General features: G+C 42.1%; 1 protein-coding gene across 1 annotated transcript; it reads left to right on the top strand.

The window, feature by feature from the left end:
* Positions 1-2,497: 2,497 nt before the first annotated feature.
* Positions 2,498-2,779, top strand: SMIM36 (small integral membrane protein 36). Its single transcript, XM_088027325.1, has one exon. The coding sequence runs from the start codon at positions 2,498-2,500 to the stop codon at positions 2,777-2,779; it is 282 nt and encodes a 93-aa protein (XP_087883451.1).
* The last annotated feature ends 9,164 nt before the right edge of the window (positions 2,780-11,943 follow it).

Below are 11,943 nucleotides of genomic sequence, written 5' to 3'. Positions count from 1 at the left end.
GTCGCACAGAGAGATCTGGAGCGAATCTGAAAAACTCCATTAGATACAACCGTTGCCCCATGTTTCAGTGTAATTTAATGTGGACCAAAACCATGTCATTCTCATTTCAGAGTCGATGTTAGGCAATCTTTGTGTCTTCTATTTAAAATCATCAAAGAACTCCCTAAATATTGTTATAGGAAAGAACCTGTGCTGTACAGACATCCGCTTACTATAGAAGTCAAGGATCGAGAGTTCAGAGTGGACAGAAAAATGAATTCAGGAGTACACAATGCTACCTTTTAAAACCTGGCTGTGGTTGGGGATCACCGCGTGTGACTTACAGGTGCACCAGACAACTCCCCTTGCTGAGATTCTGTGCTCGCCAAGAAACTTTCTGATTATAAATGGACTTTGTAGATCTGCCTCCGGGGAGAAAAAGCTATGGTGGTTCCAGCACAAGCCCTTCCGTCCTTGTAACAGTTGTATTTTTCACTGTGCCTTAATAAATTGGTATTCTGTTTTATTTTATTTTTTTTAAGATTTTTTTATTTATTTATTTGACAGAGAGAGACACAGCAAGAGAGGGAACACAAGCAGGGGGAGTGGGAGAGGGAGAAGCAGGCTTCCCGCAGAGCAGGGAGCCCGATGCGGGGCTTGATCCCAGGACGTTGGGACCATGACCTGAGCCTAAGGCAGCCGCTTAACCGACTGAGCCACCCAGGCACCCCTGGTATTCTGTTTTAAACAGCAGTCTCCTATGAGCTTGGTAAATGTAGCCATGAGGAAAGGGACTTCCTCTTGACAAAAGAAATTCTCTGAGCCTGTGAGACTCACAACCTCACATGGTGTTAAAGTCTCTGTTGAAAATCTCCTGTAACATCTCTTGGCAGACAACCAAGGCTTTGGTGACTTCGCTTTCACACTCCTAGGGCCAAGATTCTCCATTCTGGTTGCATATCAAAATTATCAAAATTATAAAGATGTTTAACTAATGCAGATTCCCAGATTCCAGCCCCAGAGATTCTAATTCAGTAGATCTGGGGCTGACCCAGGAACCCATATTCCTAAGGAACCCAACTGATTCTAACCTACGGTGTTTGAGGACTATTTCTCAGCTTAAGTATAATTTCACAGGTTAGTCCACAACCACAGAATCATGGACTATTTTATTTTAAAAAGGTCTCCAGAGCAATAAGAACTCCTTTTTACAGCATTCCCTGAACCCTCAGCTTCCCGTGGAAGCTGGGCATAAAGAGACCAGACAGGAAGCTGCTAGGCCATTAAAACTTAACAACAGTGAGAAACCACAGACCTCTGGGAGCTTTGGCCTTTAGCTAGGAGTATCAAAGCATCCCATTAGCTCTTGGAGAAGTGGTCCTGTCTGGCCAAAACTGTATATATAAGATCAAGGCCAGATACATAATTTATGAGCCCAATCCAAAATAAATAATAGTAAAGAACTTCAAGATGGTGACAGAGCATTAAACAGGTATGGGGCCCTTCTGAGCATGGGGTCCCATATGATGACACAGGATGCACACCATGGTGTTGGCCCTGTACAGGACTACCGGGGCAGGATGGTGATCTATAAATCAAGAGAGATCTGCATTCTTATCTGATATTCCTTCCAATCTGCTTGTTTTTCTCCATATAGCAGCCAAAGCAATCTTTTTAAAATGCACCTCCGGTCCTGTCACTTCCCTGAACCCTATTGCTCTAGGATCAAGTCTCAAGCCTGGCCCACAAGTCCCCTGCCACCTGACCCCTACCTACCTCTCTTCCCTTATGTTCCCCATTCTCTCTGGACTCTAGTCATGCTGCCCTTATTTTAGTTCCTCCCATTTTCCATGCTTCTTCCTGCTCAGATCTTTCACAGTGCTGTTTCTCTGTGGCTAGAAGAATCTCCCCTACCCATCCTAACCTAGCCAGAAAGTATTTTTGAATGAATGAGAGGGCAAAACAACAACAAATGAAGAATTGGTGAAAATGTCAGGTGCTGAGTGGGGCCCTCTTATTAAAGAAACATGTCTATTCCAAACCCCACTGACCTGATCACGCTCATCACTCCCTATATGGATACTTGGCATTTAAACCTCCTTACATAAAGGGTAACCATACTTCCCAATGTTTCCAGGACCATCCCATTTTTTAACAGGGTGCTTATTAACAACACTTACTTTTTCTCACCAAACCACCTTCTAGCTGATGAATTAGATGGACACTCTGCTTATATACCACACTTTAATAACATTTGGACCATCTCTTTCTCTCTCTGCAGAGGTAAATCGACAAGAGACAGCTTCTGTGTTTTGGTGGCTGTGGGATTAACAGCAAGAGCTTAAGTTATTAAACCGAGCAGCTTTAATCTCTGAGGTCTCCTGGAGCAATGGGGATTATCGTATGTTTACTCCAGAGTCCGTGTAGCTATTCCAATGAGCTAGGGTTTGCTCTCTGCAATCCCCACGCTGGCCCTGTTGCCTTTCTCTAGACCCACTTCCTAACCGTGAGAGATGTGATGGAGTTTTACTTGGAGATTGACCCTGTCACCTTGAACCTGATCATCTTAGTAGCCAGCTACGTCATCTTGCTCCTGGTGTTCCTCATCTCCTGCGTGCTGTATGACTGCCGAGGCAAGGACCCCAGTAAGGAGTATGCTCCCGAGACCACCCTTGATGCCCAGCCCTCCATCCGCTTGGTGGTGATGCAGCAGAGCACTTCGGCGGATCCCTGGGCGAGGAGGCCCAGCCTTCATTTTGGGGATTCTGCTCCATTAGGGAAGAAAAGCACAATGGTGTGAGGCTGGCTAAGGGCGACAGGGGAGAGAGCACTAGACATTCTGGACAAACTGTTCTCCATGTGGCTGTGATTCTCTCGACGTACCACCAGTCCTGCTTGGCTATGTAAGTGGGAGCTCTGCCTTACCTTCTACTCTCTCGTCACCCTCTTTGTGGATGAAGCAACCGTTTAAGGTAAGAAGACCAAGGCGGCCTTTGGTCAAGTTCTCCAGATGCAAAATCTCATTAATACTATAGTTTAGTGAAGTTGTTGGGCCCTTCCTGGTGGTGTTGTCCTTGCCATTTCTAGGAGAGATTGATATTTGAGTAAGGTGCAGGGGTAGAAAACTCTTTCCTTCTTCCCTTCTAGGTTCTTTGGCTGGTCCAATAATTACATTGACATAAAACAGATGAACGGGAGAAAAACAAATTTAATTTTTACCTATGGAAGCCCCATAAAAAATATGAGCTCAAAGAAGTGACCAGAGCAGGCAGCTTTTATCTCCTTTAGACAAAAAAAAAAAAAAAAAAAAAAGATAAATTTGTGAAGAATTGACAAGGCAAAGAAGCTTGGGTTTGGGGTAGTAAATTAATGAGGAAGTAACAAGGTTTGTTTATATAGCTTTCTTGGCCCTAAATTCCCTATTTCTGGTGACAAGAACACCTTCTGCCCTCCTGGTACAGGTAGCTTTCATATGGGAGATTTATTTCCTGCTTTCAGGGGGGACAAAGGAGGGTCAAAGTGTTCTTTCTTGCACCAGCTCTTTTTCAAGTAATTTTAATTCAAAATAATTAGTAGGCCAAAATGTCATATTTTGGGGTAGCATCTTTGACTCCCTTTCAAAGCATTTAAAAAACAAAAGACAATTGTGTGTGTGTGTGTGCATGTGTGTGCGTGTGTGTGCATGCATGTGTGCGTGTGTGTGTGTGTGTAAAGAGGAATGAGACTAGCTTGCATCTCCCCTATGCTTAGCAGATTCTCTCTCCAAGGCAACCATTGAACTTTTCCAGACTTGAGATTATTATTCTTTCTATACACACCAGCTCCTCACATTCTATTCCCCTGTGGGTCAGTATGGGGAACACAGTAATCATAGAGCACAGTGGCTAACCAGCAAAGCTTGGAGCCTGGGTTCAAACCCTATCTCCTCCATTCACAAGGTGTGTGACCACAGCCATTTCTTTGTGCCCCAAGGCTAGTGGCAGGACCTATAGGCTGTATGGGGTATTTAAATGAGTTATTTCACTGAGAGCACTTAAGACAGTGCTTGGCACCTAGGGTTAGCTAATTATTAATGATTATTAATATTATTAATTTTATTTCCTTTCATACTTCTCATCGAGAAGCTCAAACTCCAATCCTGTTCCAAAACAAGTTTCCTGAAGACTCACCACAAAATGTTGACATCCTATAGCTTTGGTATTTCGGTTCTCTCGCCCCCTGAGCACTGCCCACTCTCATCTCTCTCCCTTTCATTGTTGCTATTAACTAATACATTTGTTTCCCTGCTCGCTCATCTATTTCTATGATTTTGAATTATTACTTCTATTGTATGTTTTTATGAATCGTCCTTTCCCTGGGCTCAGAGTGACTTGCATATTCACTTAGTGATTTATGAAACCCCTTCTTCCAATCAGGCCCTGTGTGGAAATAACAAAGAAATTGTGTCATGACTGCGGCCCTCCCATCTTTGCTGCCTGATAGAGAGAGACAAAGTCAGGCATGGCCTCCCCAGCGAAGGACAAGAAAGCATGGCATTGCGAGAAGTCCACACAGAGTGCAGGAGACCATAGAGACATAAGTGCCTACCACACAGAAGGGGCTCGGGAAACATTTAAATAATGTTGGATGGCCAATTTCATCTTGGACTCAGGCATCATTCATAAGATTATGCGTCCTGAAAAAATGAGGAGCTATTTTTTTGAAGGACTAAAGGATGCCGGGGGCTTGAAGGGTAAGACAGGAAATGGCATTTTAGACAGAAGGAAAGGCATAAATAGAGCTGGGACACAGAAATTATAGAGTTCACTGACTATGAAAGTCTGACGGTTTCCAAACCTGTCAAGAAAAAGTGAGAAATTCCATCTCAATTTATCCTATAGAAAACTAAAGAGGAGGGACTGGCCCATCCTACTCTGCCAGCTTCAGCGATGTGCACTGTTTTACCTTTGGATTGTTAAGTAGCCATAACACAAATAAAGATAATCTCACTTATTTTGTTTTCAGATTTTTTAAGACTTATTTCAAATTTTGTTCACATTTTAGCAGAAAGTCATATTTTCTCTTCAATATGTGATTTTAAAATTATATTGAAAATCCCGCAGAAGGTTTTTTTTTTTTCTCTTACGGTCAAGAAATCATCTTCACTTTAATAATGAAAATATAAAATGAATAGGAAAATCAGTAAATTCACAAGCAGCTTCTAAGAACCTGCCCTTTCCCTAACCTGAGCTTCACCTGGGCTAACCTTCCTATTTCTTTTCCCTTTCGTGGGAACATACGTATCAGTGGACACAAAAACGTATCAGTGGAGAAAAAAAAAGTCAGTCAACCATAAAAAAAGTGATAATAATAGTTAATTTAGCCTTTTGAGGAAGAGAAATATAAAATGTTTGATTCTTCTAATTTTAAAGTTAAGAATATAAAGTAAACATCCATTCCACACGCTTTTAAATGGACATATTTTCACTTATGTTTCAATTCCATAATGGGGACAGTTGAAGAGGACCGATTAACAGAGATGGAGTGTAGAGAAATGAATCTGAAGAGAGAAGAAGAACCAAAAATCCCACCAAATAATAGTAATAACAAAAATAGATAACGGGAACAGAAATAAAGTCAGGCGAGAGACACAAAAGAAGGAAACTATAAAGACTCTAAAGTGAATGTTGGAATAAGAAGTATCAAGCTTTTCCAAGCCTCTAGTTTGTTCGATTTGTGGTTCATTCCATTTGTGTCCTACAGGCAGGAACTGACTTCTCAGCATTTAAAACAAACTTTTCTGTCTAGAATGTATGCTTAGAATCTTACGAGAACGAGAAACACCTTTCAGAATTTTGCCAATGAGGAGAGCAGCCTGGAAGGAGTGCTGTCCCCAACAGGACTTGGCTTCAGAGCTGGGACTATGACCTTGTCATTCCCTTTTCCCTCGAACCCCTACCCCTCACAGTGCTCTTTCTATAGCACCATCTCTTACCTGCTTGTATTTTAAAACTTCATTATTTATTTCTTATCTTTTCTTTTTTTTAAAGATTTATCCATTTATTATTTGAGAGAGAGGGGGAGGGAAAAAGGGTGAATAGGGGGAGAGACAGAGAGAGAGAGAGACAAGCAGACTCCCCACTGAGCATGGAGCCCTACTCAGAAGATCATGACCTGAGCAGAAATCATGAATCAGGCACTTAACCCACTGAGCCACCCAGGAACCCCTATTTCTTATTTTTTAAATAAAGCTTTATTTCCCAGTGGAATGATTCATGGCACAGCTGTGAAGTTGTACCTAATGTTTTCCCCAAAGCTGGTGGAATGGATTGCTGGCTAAAACCGGACGTCCTTTTAACATTCAAATACGGCCTTATTTTTTGTTTCCTTATGGGATTAAGATGTCCTTAGTCCACCTCATTTGAATACATTATTCTCCCATCACACACAATTTTTATGAAAGCAAATGCAAGATCGTGGCCCAATTCGGATGATAGCTGTAGGAAGGACACAAAGAAAATGCTTTCAAGGCAAGAGAAGGGAGGGAGAGCATGGAGATGTATCACAAATCTGCTACATACCAGATACTGTTTATTCATATCTCTTTTAACCCTCCTCCTCCCCTGTGAAATGGACACAATGAAAACCAGTTAAAGATAAGGAAATGGAGGCTGAGGGAAGCCCTAGAGCTTGTCCAAGGCCACACAGCTGGTACACGTGGGAGGCAGGATTTGAACTCAGTTCTAAATATGTGGTTTTCTGCCACTTGTTTTTTCCCAGCCGTTCCAGAGCAGTAAGTAGCCAGCCCATGTTCCTTCACTCCACACTGCCTTTCTCCCGTGCTAGAACTGCATACCCAGGAAGCTGCTATAAATGTCCGTTAAATAATCTAATGGCCTTTCAGATTTTCTCCTCTGAATAAGATGACCAGAGTTTCCATCAGAGGAAAAATAAATTATTATAATTTGGCCAGAACATTATCATCTGGGGTTCCAGAAGTTGCCAGGATGGAGTGGTCTAAGATGGGCTTTGTACCAGAAATGGCCAAACTCAAGTCCCACTCTGTCACTATGTGCTGTTGAGCCATTTGGGCATCAGTTAACTTCCTAAGCCTTTTTCCTCACCTTAAAAATGAGTGTAATGCTAACGCCACTGAGGCTTAGAATAATATATATAAAGTATCTGGCATAGGTAGAATTTCAACAAAATGAAGGCCATCATTATTATACCAGCAGATACAGTGAAAATAAGTTGGAGGACCTCATCACTTGAAAGCCCAGATAGCACAGGCAGGTCCAGGCTCATTTATGGGAGCATTGAGATACAGGAATGTAGGGTTGAGAGTTGCCACATGCTCTAGAAATTTGGAAATAGGGGAAAGGGTCTGTGATGGGCTGAACTGTGCCCACCCCCAAATCCATACATTGAAGTCTTTACCTCAGTACTTCAGGATGCGATCTTATTTTGAAATAGGATCATTACTGGTGTAATTAGTCAATAAGAGGTCCTACTAGAGTAGGGTGGACACCTAATCCAATATAACGGGTATCCTTATAATAAAGGGAACTCTGGACACTGACCTGCTGCAAGGAGAACACCGTGTGAAGACGGGAATCATGTGACCACTTGCTGAGAAACTACCAGCAGGTAAAGAGAGGAGATCCTTCCCTGGTGCCTTTGGAGGGAACAGGGCCCTGCAGACACCTTGACCTGAGGCCTGTAGCCTCCAGAACTGTGAGACAATTCATTTCTGTTGCTTAAGCCCCTCAGTTTGTGATGTTTTGTTAGGACAGCCCTTGCAGACTAATACCATGTCTAAAGGGAATGTTTAGTACATGTGATGGGATGCTTACCATTTCAAGGCCCTTTAGGGTCAGTGACACTATTCCTTTGGATGTGACAGCATGCTGAGTTGGTCCTTGGACAGAAGCTAGAAGGCCAAGCTTGGTCAGAGTTACCTAGGAAATAGACCCTGCATAAGCAGAGTAATCATTTGTTGTATTCTTAAGGAGGGTAGAATACAGAAAAAATGTCTCTAGGAAGAAAATGTGCTGGTTTTGCTAGATAAAATGTGAAGGATAATTGTTAAGAGTGAGGAACTCTCAGTTCTATAGAGGACCAAGGAACAAGTCACAAAGAAAAGATGCTATGGAGTCCAAGCGCAAATCAACTGGGTTAAAGGGGAAAAAAAAGTCAGAACCAGCCCTAAAGAATCCAAGTCTCTCCAGACTATAGGACCTATAGGTTATAGGTCTATAGTGTCCCATAGATACTTTAAAAGCCACTTAGTGAGTGCCTGGCTCATTATTTAAAATTAAATGACAATTCGTAGGGGGGAGGAACAATTATTCTTATTTTAGAGATGAAGGAGTTTCAGATTGTCTTGCATAAATCTTTTAATTAACAGAATAGGATTAACAGAACCCACGGATTCTGACTCAGTCCTGAGTTTGCCCTATAATTCCATAGCTGCCCAGAATCTACGCAGAGTAATGGAGTGATTCACCAAGCTGGATGCAGGAAGTCCACACTTTTGTGAATGTCTCCCACTGCCTTTACTTCTGCAGAAGCACCGAATAACACAGTCCTTCCTTTTTTTTTTTAAAGATTGTATTTATTTATTTGAGAGACAGAGCATGCACATGAGCAGGGGAGGGTGTTAGGGGGTCAGGCAGAGGGAGAAGCAGATTCCCCGCTGAGCAGGGATCCCCGCACAGGGCTTGATCCCAGGACCCTGGGATCATGACCTGAGCCGAAAGCAGATGCTTAACTGAATGAACCACCCAAGCACCCCAACAATCCTCTTGATTAGGGCAAAAGTCCCCAAGAACTAGAGGGTAGATGAAGTCCAGTTCAGCTCAGTAGTATCGAAGACAGCCTTTTTCTCATGACTTTATCTTCCCTGAGAACACTTGTGGTTAAACTATAGAAACTCAGAGTACATGTATTATCTACCTCTGCTGTAACGGTTTATTTGGACTTTACCTTCTTGGGCTGTCAGTGTTCAGATAAGGGCTTTGTGACACTGGGATTGAGAAAGATCTTAGCTATTTCACATCCTCCCAAGATAATGAGAAGTGGTCTGCACATATTTATTTTGTGTTCAAGGCTTCTGTAGACTCAGCTGTTATTTAACTAAACACCAGGATCTGCTGGTTCTCTGACACATCTACAGCCTGGTGGCCTCGGCTGTCTAAAGTTGACAGAAGTGCAATGCTCAGGAAATATTAGAAAGGTGAGGACGTGGTTTGGAAGGATGAAGGGGACCAAGGGAGAGAAAAGTGTGCTGCTCCAAAGGAGGGCTTGAAATTGCCCAAGAGTGGCTTAGCAGAACTGTGGCCATGGAATTTGGAATCAAAACTGAATTGTCAGAATTGATGAAGGCATTTTTATCATGGCAATTGATCAGTGAAAAACTGCTTGCCATTAGGGGCAGGAGGAAAGCTAATATTATAATAGAATGTTGGAGAAAAACTAACGTGTGACAGTCATCATATACCTACTCAGGACGAAAAGCAGATCCAGACAAGGACAACTGGTTTTGTCAACGTCAACAAGACTGAATTTGACAACTCTTGCCATCAAAAAAGTTTCCCGATATTTAACCTACATCTCTTCTGTTCTTAGACTTTACATTCATTTTCTCTCATTTATCTCTTTTGGGTTTTATAAAGAAAAACTGTTTATACAGTGATTTGTATGAACGAACATGTCTCATGAAAAAATCCAATCAGATTAGATCACGAGGTATAGTAAGTAAATAGCTAGTTCGTGGATGGGGCCATAGCATATTGGTGAATCACCATCAGTTACGAGGTGTGTGCCAAAAATCATTTGTTACTAAAAATATATTGCCTAAGTTTGTGAATGAATCACCTTTTTTATATAGGGAGTGATTAAAGGTTATCTCAATCATACACCATCCTCACTTCTGTGTACTCCAATGTTGTTGCTGGTACGGCAGAGTTTCAATTAATGGGGAAGCAATTGCATATATTTATTGACAACTTCCCTATTTGACAAATATTTGGAAAGCACCTACTTTGTCCGGGTCTCCTGTCAGGCCCAGGAGGATACCTTATGCACATGACCGGTCCTCATGAAGCTTGCCAAGTAGAAGGAAAAACCTCTAAGCACTTTGTATATATTATCAGAACCTTCACTACAATGCTAAGAGGTACTATTGTTTTCCCAATTTTATATATTTTGGCAGCAGAGACTCTAAAGCCCAATCAGTGGCCTCCAAACACTACTGAGCCTGTATTACTTTCAGTAAAGATGATTTTAACACTCACCTGTGTGTATGTGTGTACCATATCTATCTAAATAAGTATACTTTTATATATATTTAAATTATTTATATTTAAGTATGTGTAGATTTGCACATTATATATACACATATGCATATATGCATATATGTACATTATATAGATCTTCCTGTACACCTCACCTTGGAGACCACCTCACCTTGGAGACCACATATATGTACATTATCCAGATCTTCCTGTACACCTCACCTTGGAGACCACCTCACCTTGGAGACCTGTTGTACACCACTTTACTACATTGCTTCCCCCCGCCTAACCTTAGGTTTTGCTTAGGTTTGAGTTGGGATGGGAACCCCATCTAAGAACTTGATCGAGGAAATAAAAATAAAAAGCAATCTTTTTAAATAAAAAGCAATCATTTTCAAGTTTGAACTAGATCTTTGTATCACTAAATATGTTGTGGCAGAATTCCTTGATGAGTTTTTTATATGCAAAGGTGAGTTCTGCTGGCTTGTAAAAATCTTATTCATCTCTTCTGAATTCTCTTTGCTGGGCAGGATCTTAAGTACCTCCAACAAAAGAATGAGTGTCTTATATATGTTTCAGCGTTCCACACCACCCAGTAAAGGACCGAACACATCAGGAAACCTCTGTCCTTTGGTGATGTCTTTGTTGGAAAAAGAAAGGAGAATCTTTACTTCAGCTGTAGAATAGGAATTACTCTTCTGTGGATGCAAAGTGCCCCAGACAAGGTAGGAAGGCAGCTGGGCTGCTCAGATGTCCTGAGCATGGATGGCTGCGGATGCCGCAGGTAGTCTCCTAACGAATGGATGATGGAAAGGATGCCAGGGCTGTCACGTAGGCACTGTGAAAAGGAGGGCTGAGAAGCCGGATCAACAGAGATGAGAACCTTCCAGCTCTACCCAATCCGGCCCCAGCCCCACCTGATCACCATAGCTTCCTCTTTTCCTCTGTGGAGGCTTCAGGAAAGTGGCTGTAGCTCCTTCTTTGACTTGATACTGTCCACGCTTCCGTGCTTGATTCTCATCCATATTTCCATTTCTACGGGACAGACTGGGGGCTACTAGTGGGGGCTCTAATTCTAACCCAGTCACTAACTTCCTGGGAGGCATTCAGCCTTATTTGCTCATCTGCAAAAAGAAAGCACTGAAGTTAATGCAACCTTCCAGGGGCCTTCCAGCTCTGTCCATCTTGACCCTACGTTTTTACTTTTTCCTGACCTTTCCTCTCTTCTCACCCTCACCTTTTAGAATGAAGCAACTAGGGACAGGAGGATTTGTCCTGAAAACTGCCTCCAGTTGGGATGTTGTTGTTGATCAGGGAGCTGCAAAGGGAAGCTTCACAGAGGGCTGAGTCCTTTCCTTCCACAGGATGCACATATCCCATTGTCTAACATGTTTTCCAGCTGACATTTCAACTAACTATCCCCATGTTGGTGCTTCTTCAAGTCGAAGTCTTTGCACTCTTTGTAAGGAGCATAAACCATGACAAATGGCCTCAGCTTAGGCATATGGTGATGCACTGGTTTCCTAGTTTTCTGGGATGTATTAGCAAACTCTTGTCCCCAAATGTAAAAATAATGAACTTACCACCATGCATGGAATGTTGACAATGTGAAACAGATCAGATTTATGGAAGCCTCAGAGACAATCCTTAATTTTTAGTAGAACATTGCTTTTTTATTTCCATCCTGAGT

This window comes from Eumetopias jubatus, unplaced genomic scaffold (genome assembly GCF_037043125.1).
Source record: "Eumetopias jubatus isolate StellerSeaLion01/CBP00866 unplaced genomic scaffold, mEumJub1_p1.0 scaffold_10, whole genome shotgun sequence".
Lineage (NCBI taxonomy): Eukaryota > Metazoa > Chordata > Mammalia > Carnivora > Otariidae > Eumetopias > Eumetopias jubatus.
The sequence above is the reverse complement of the archived record's forward strand: the minus strand, read 5'-3'. Positions and strand labels throughout refer to the sequence as shown.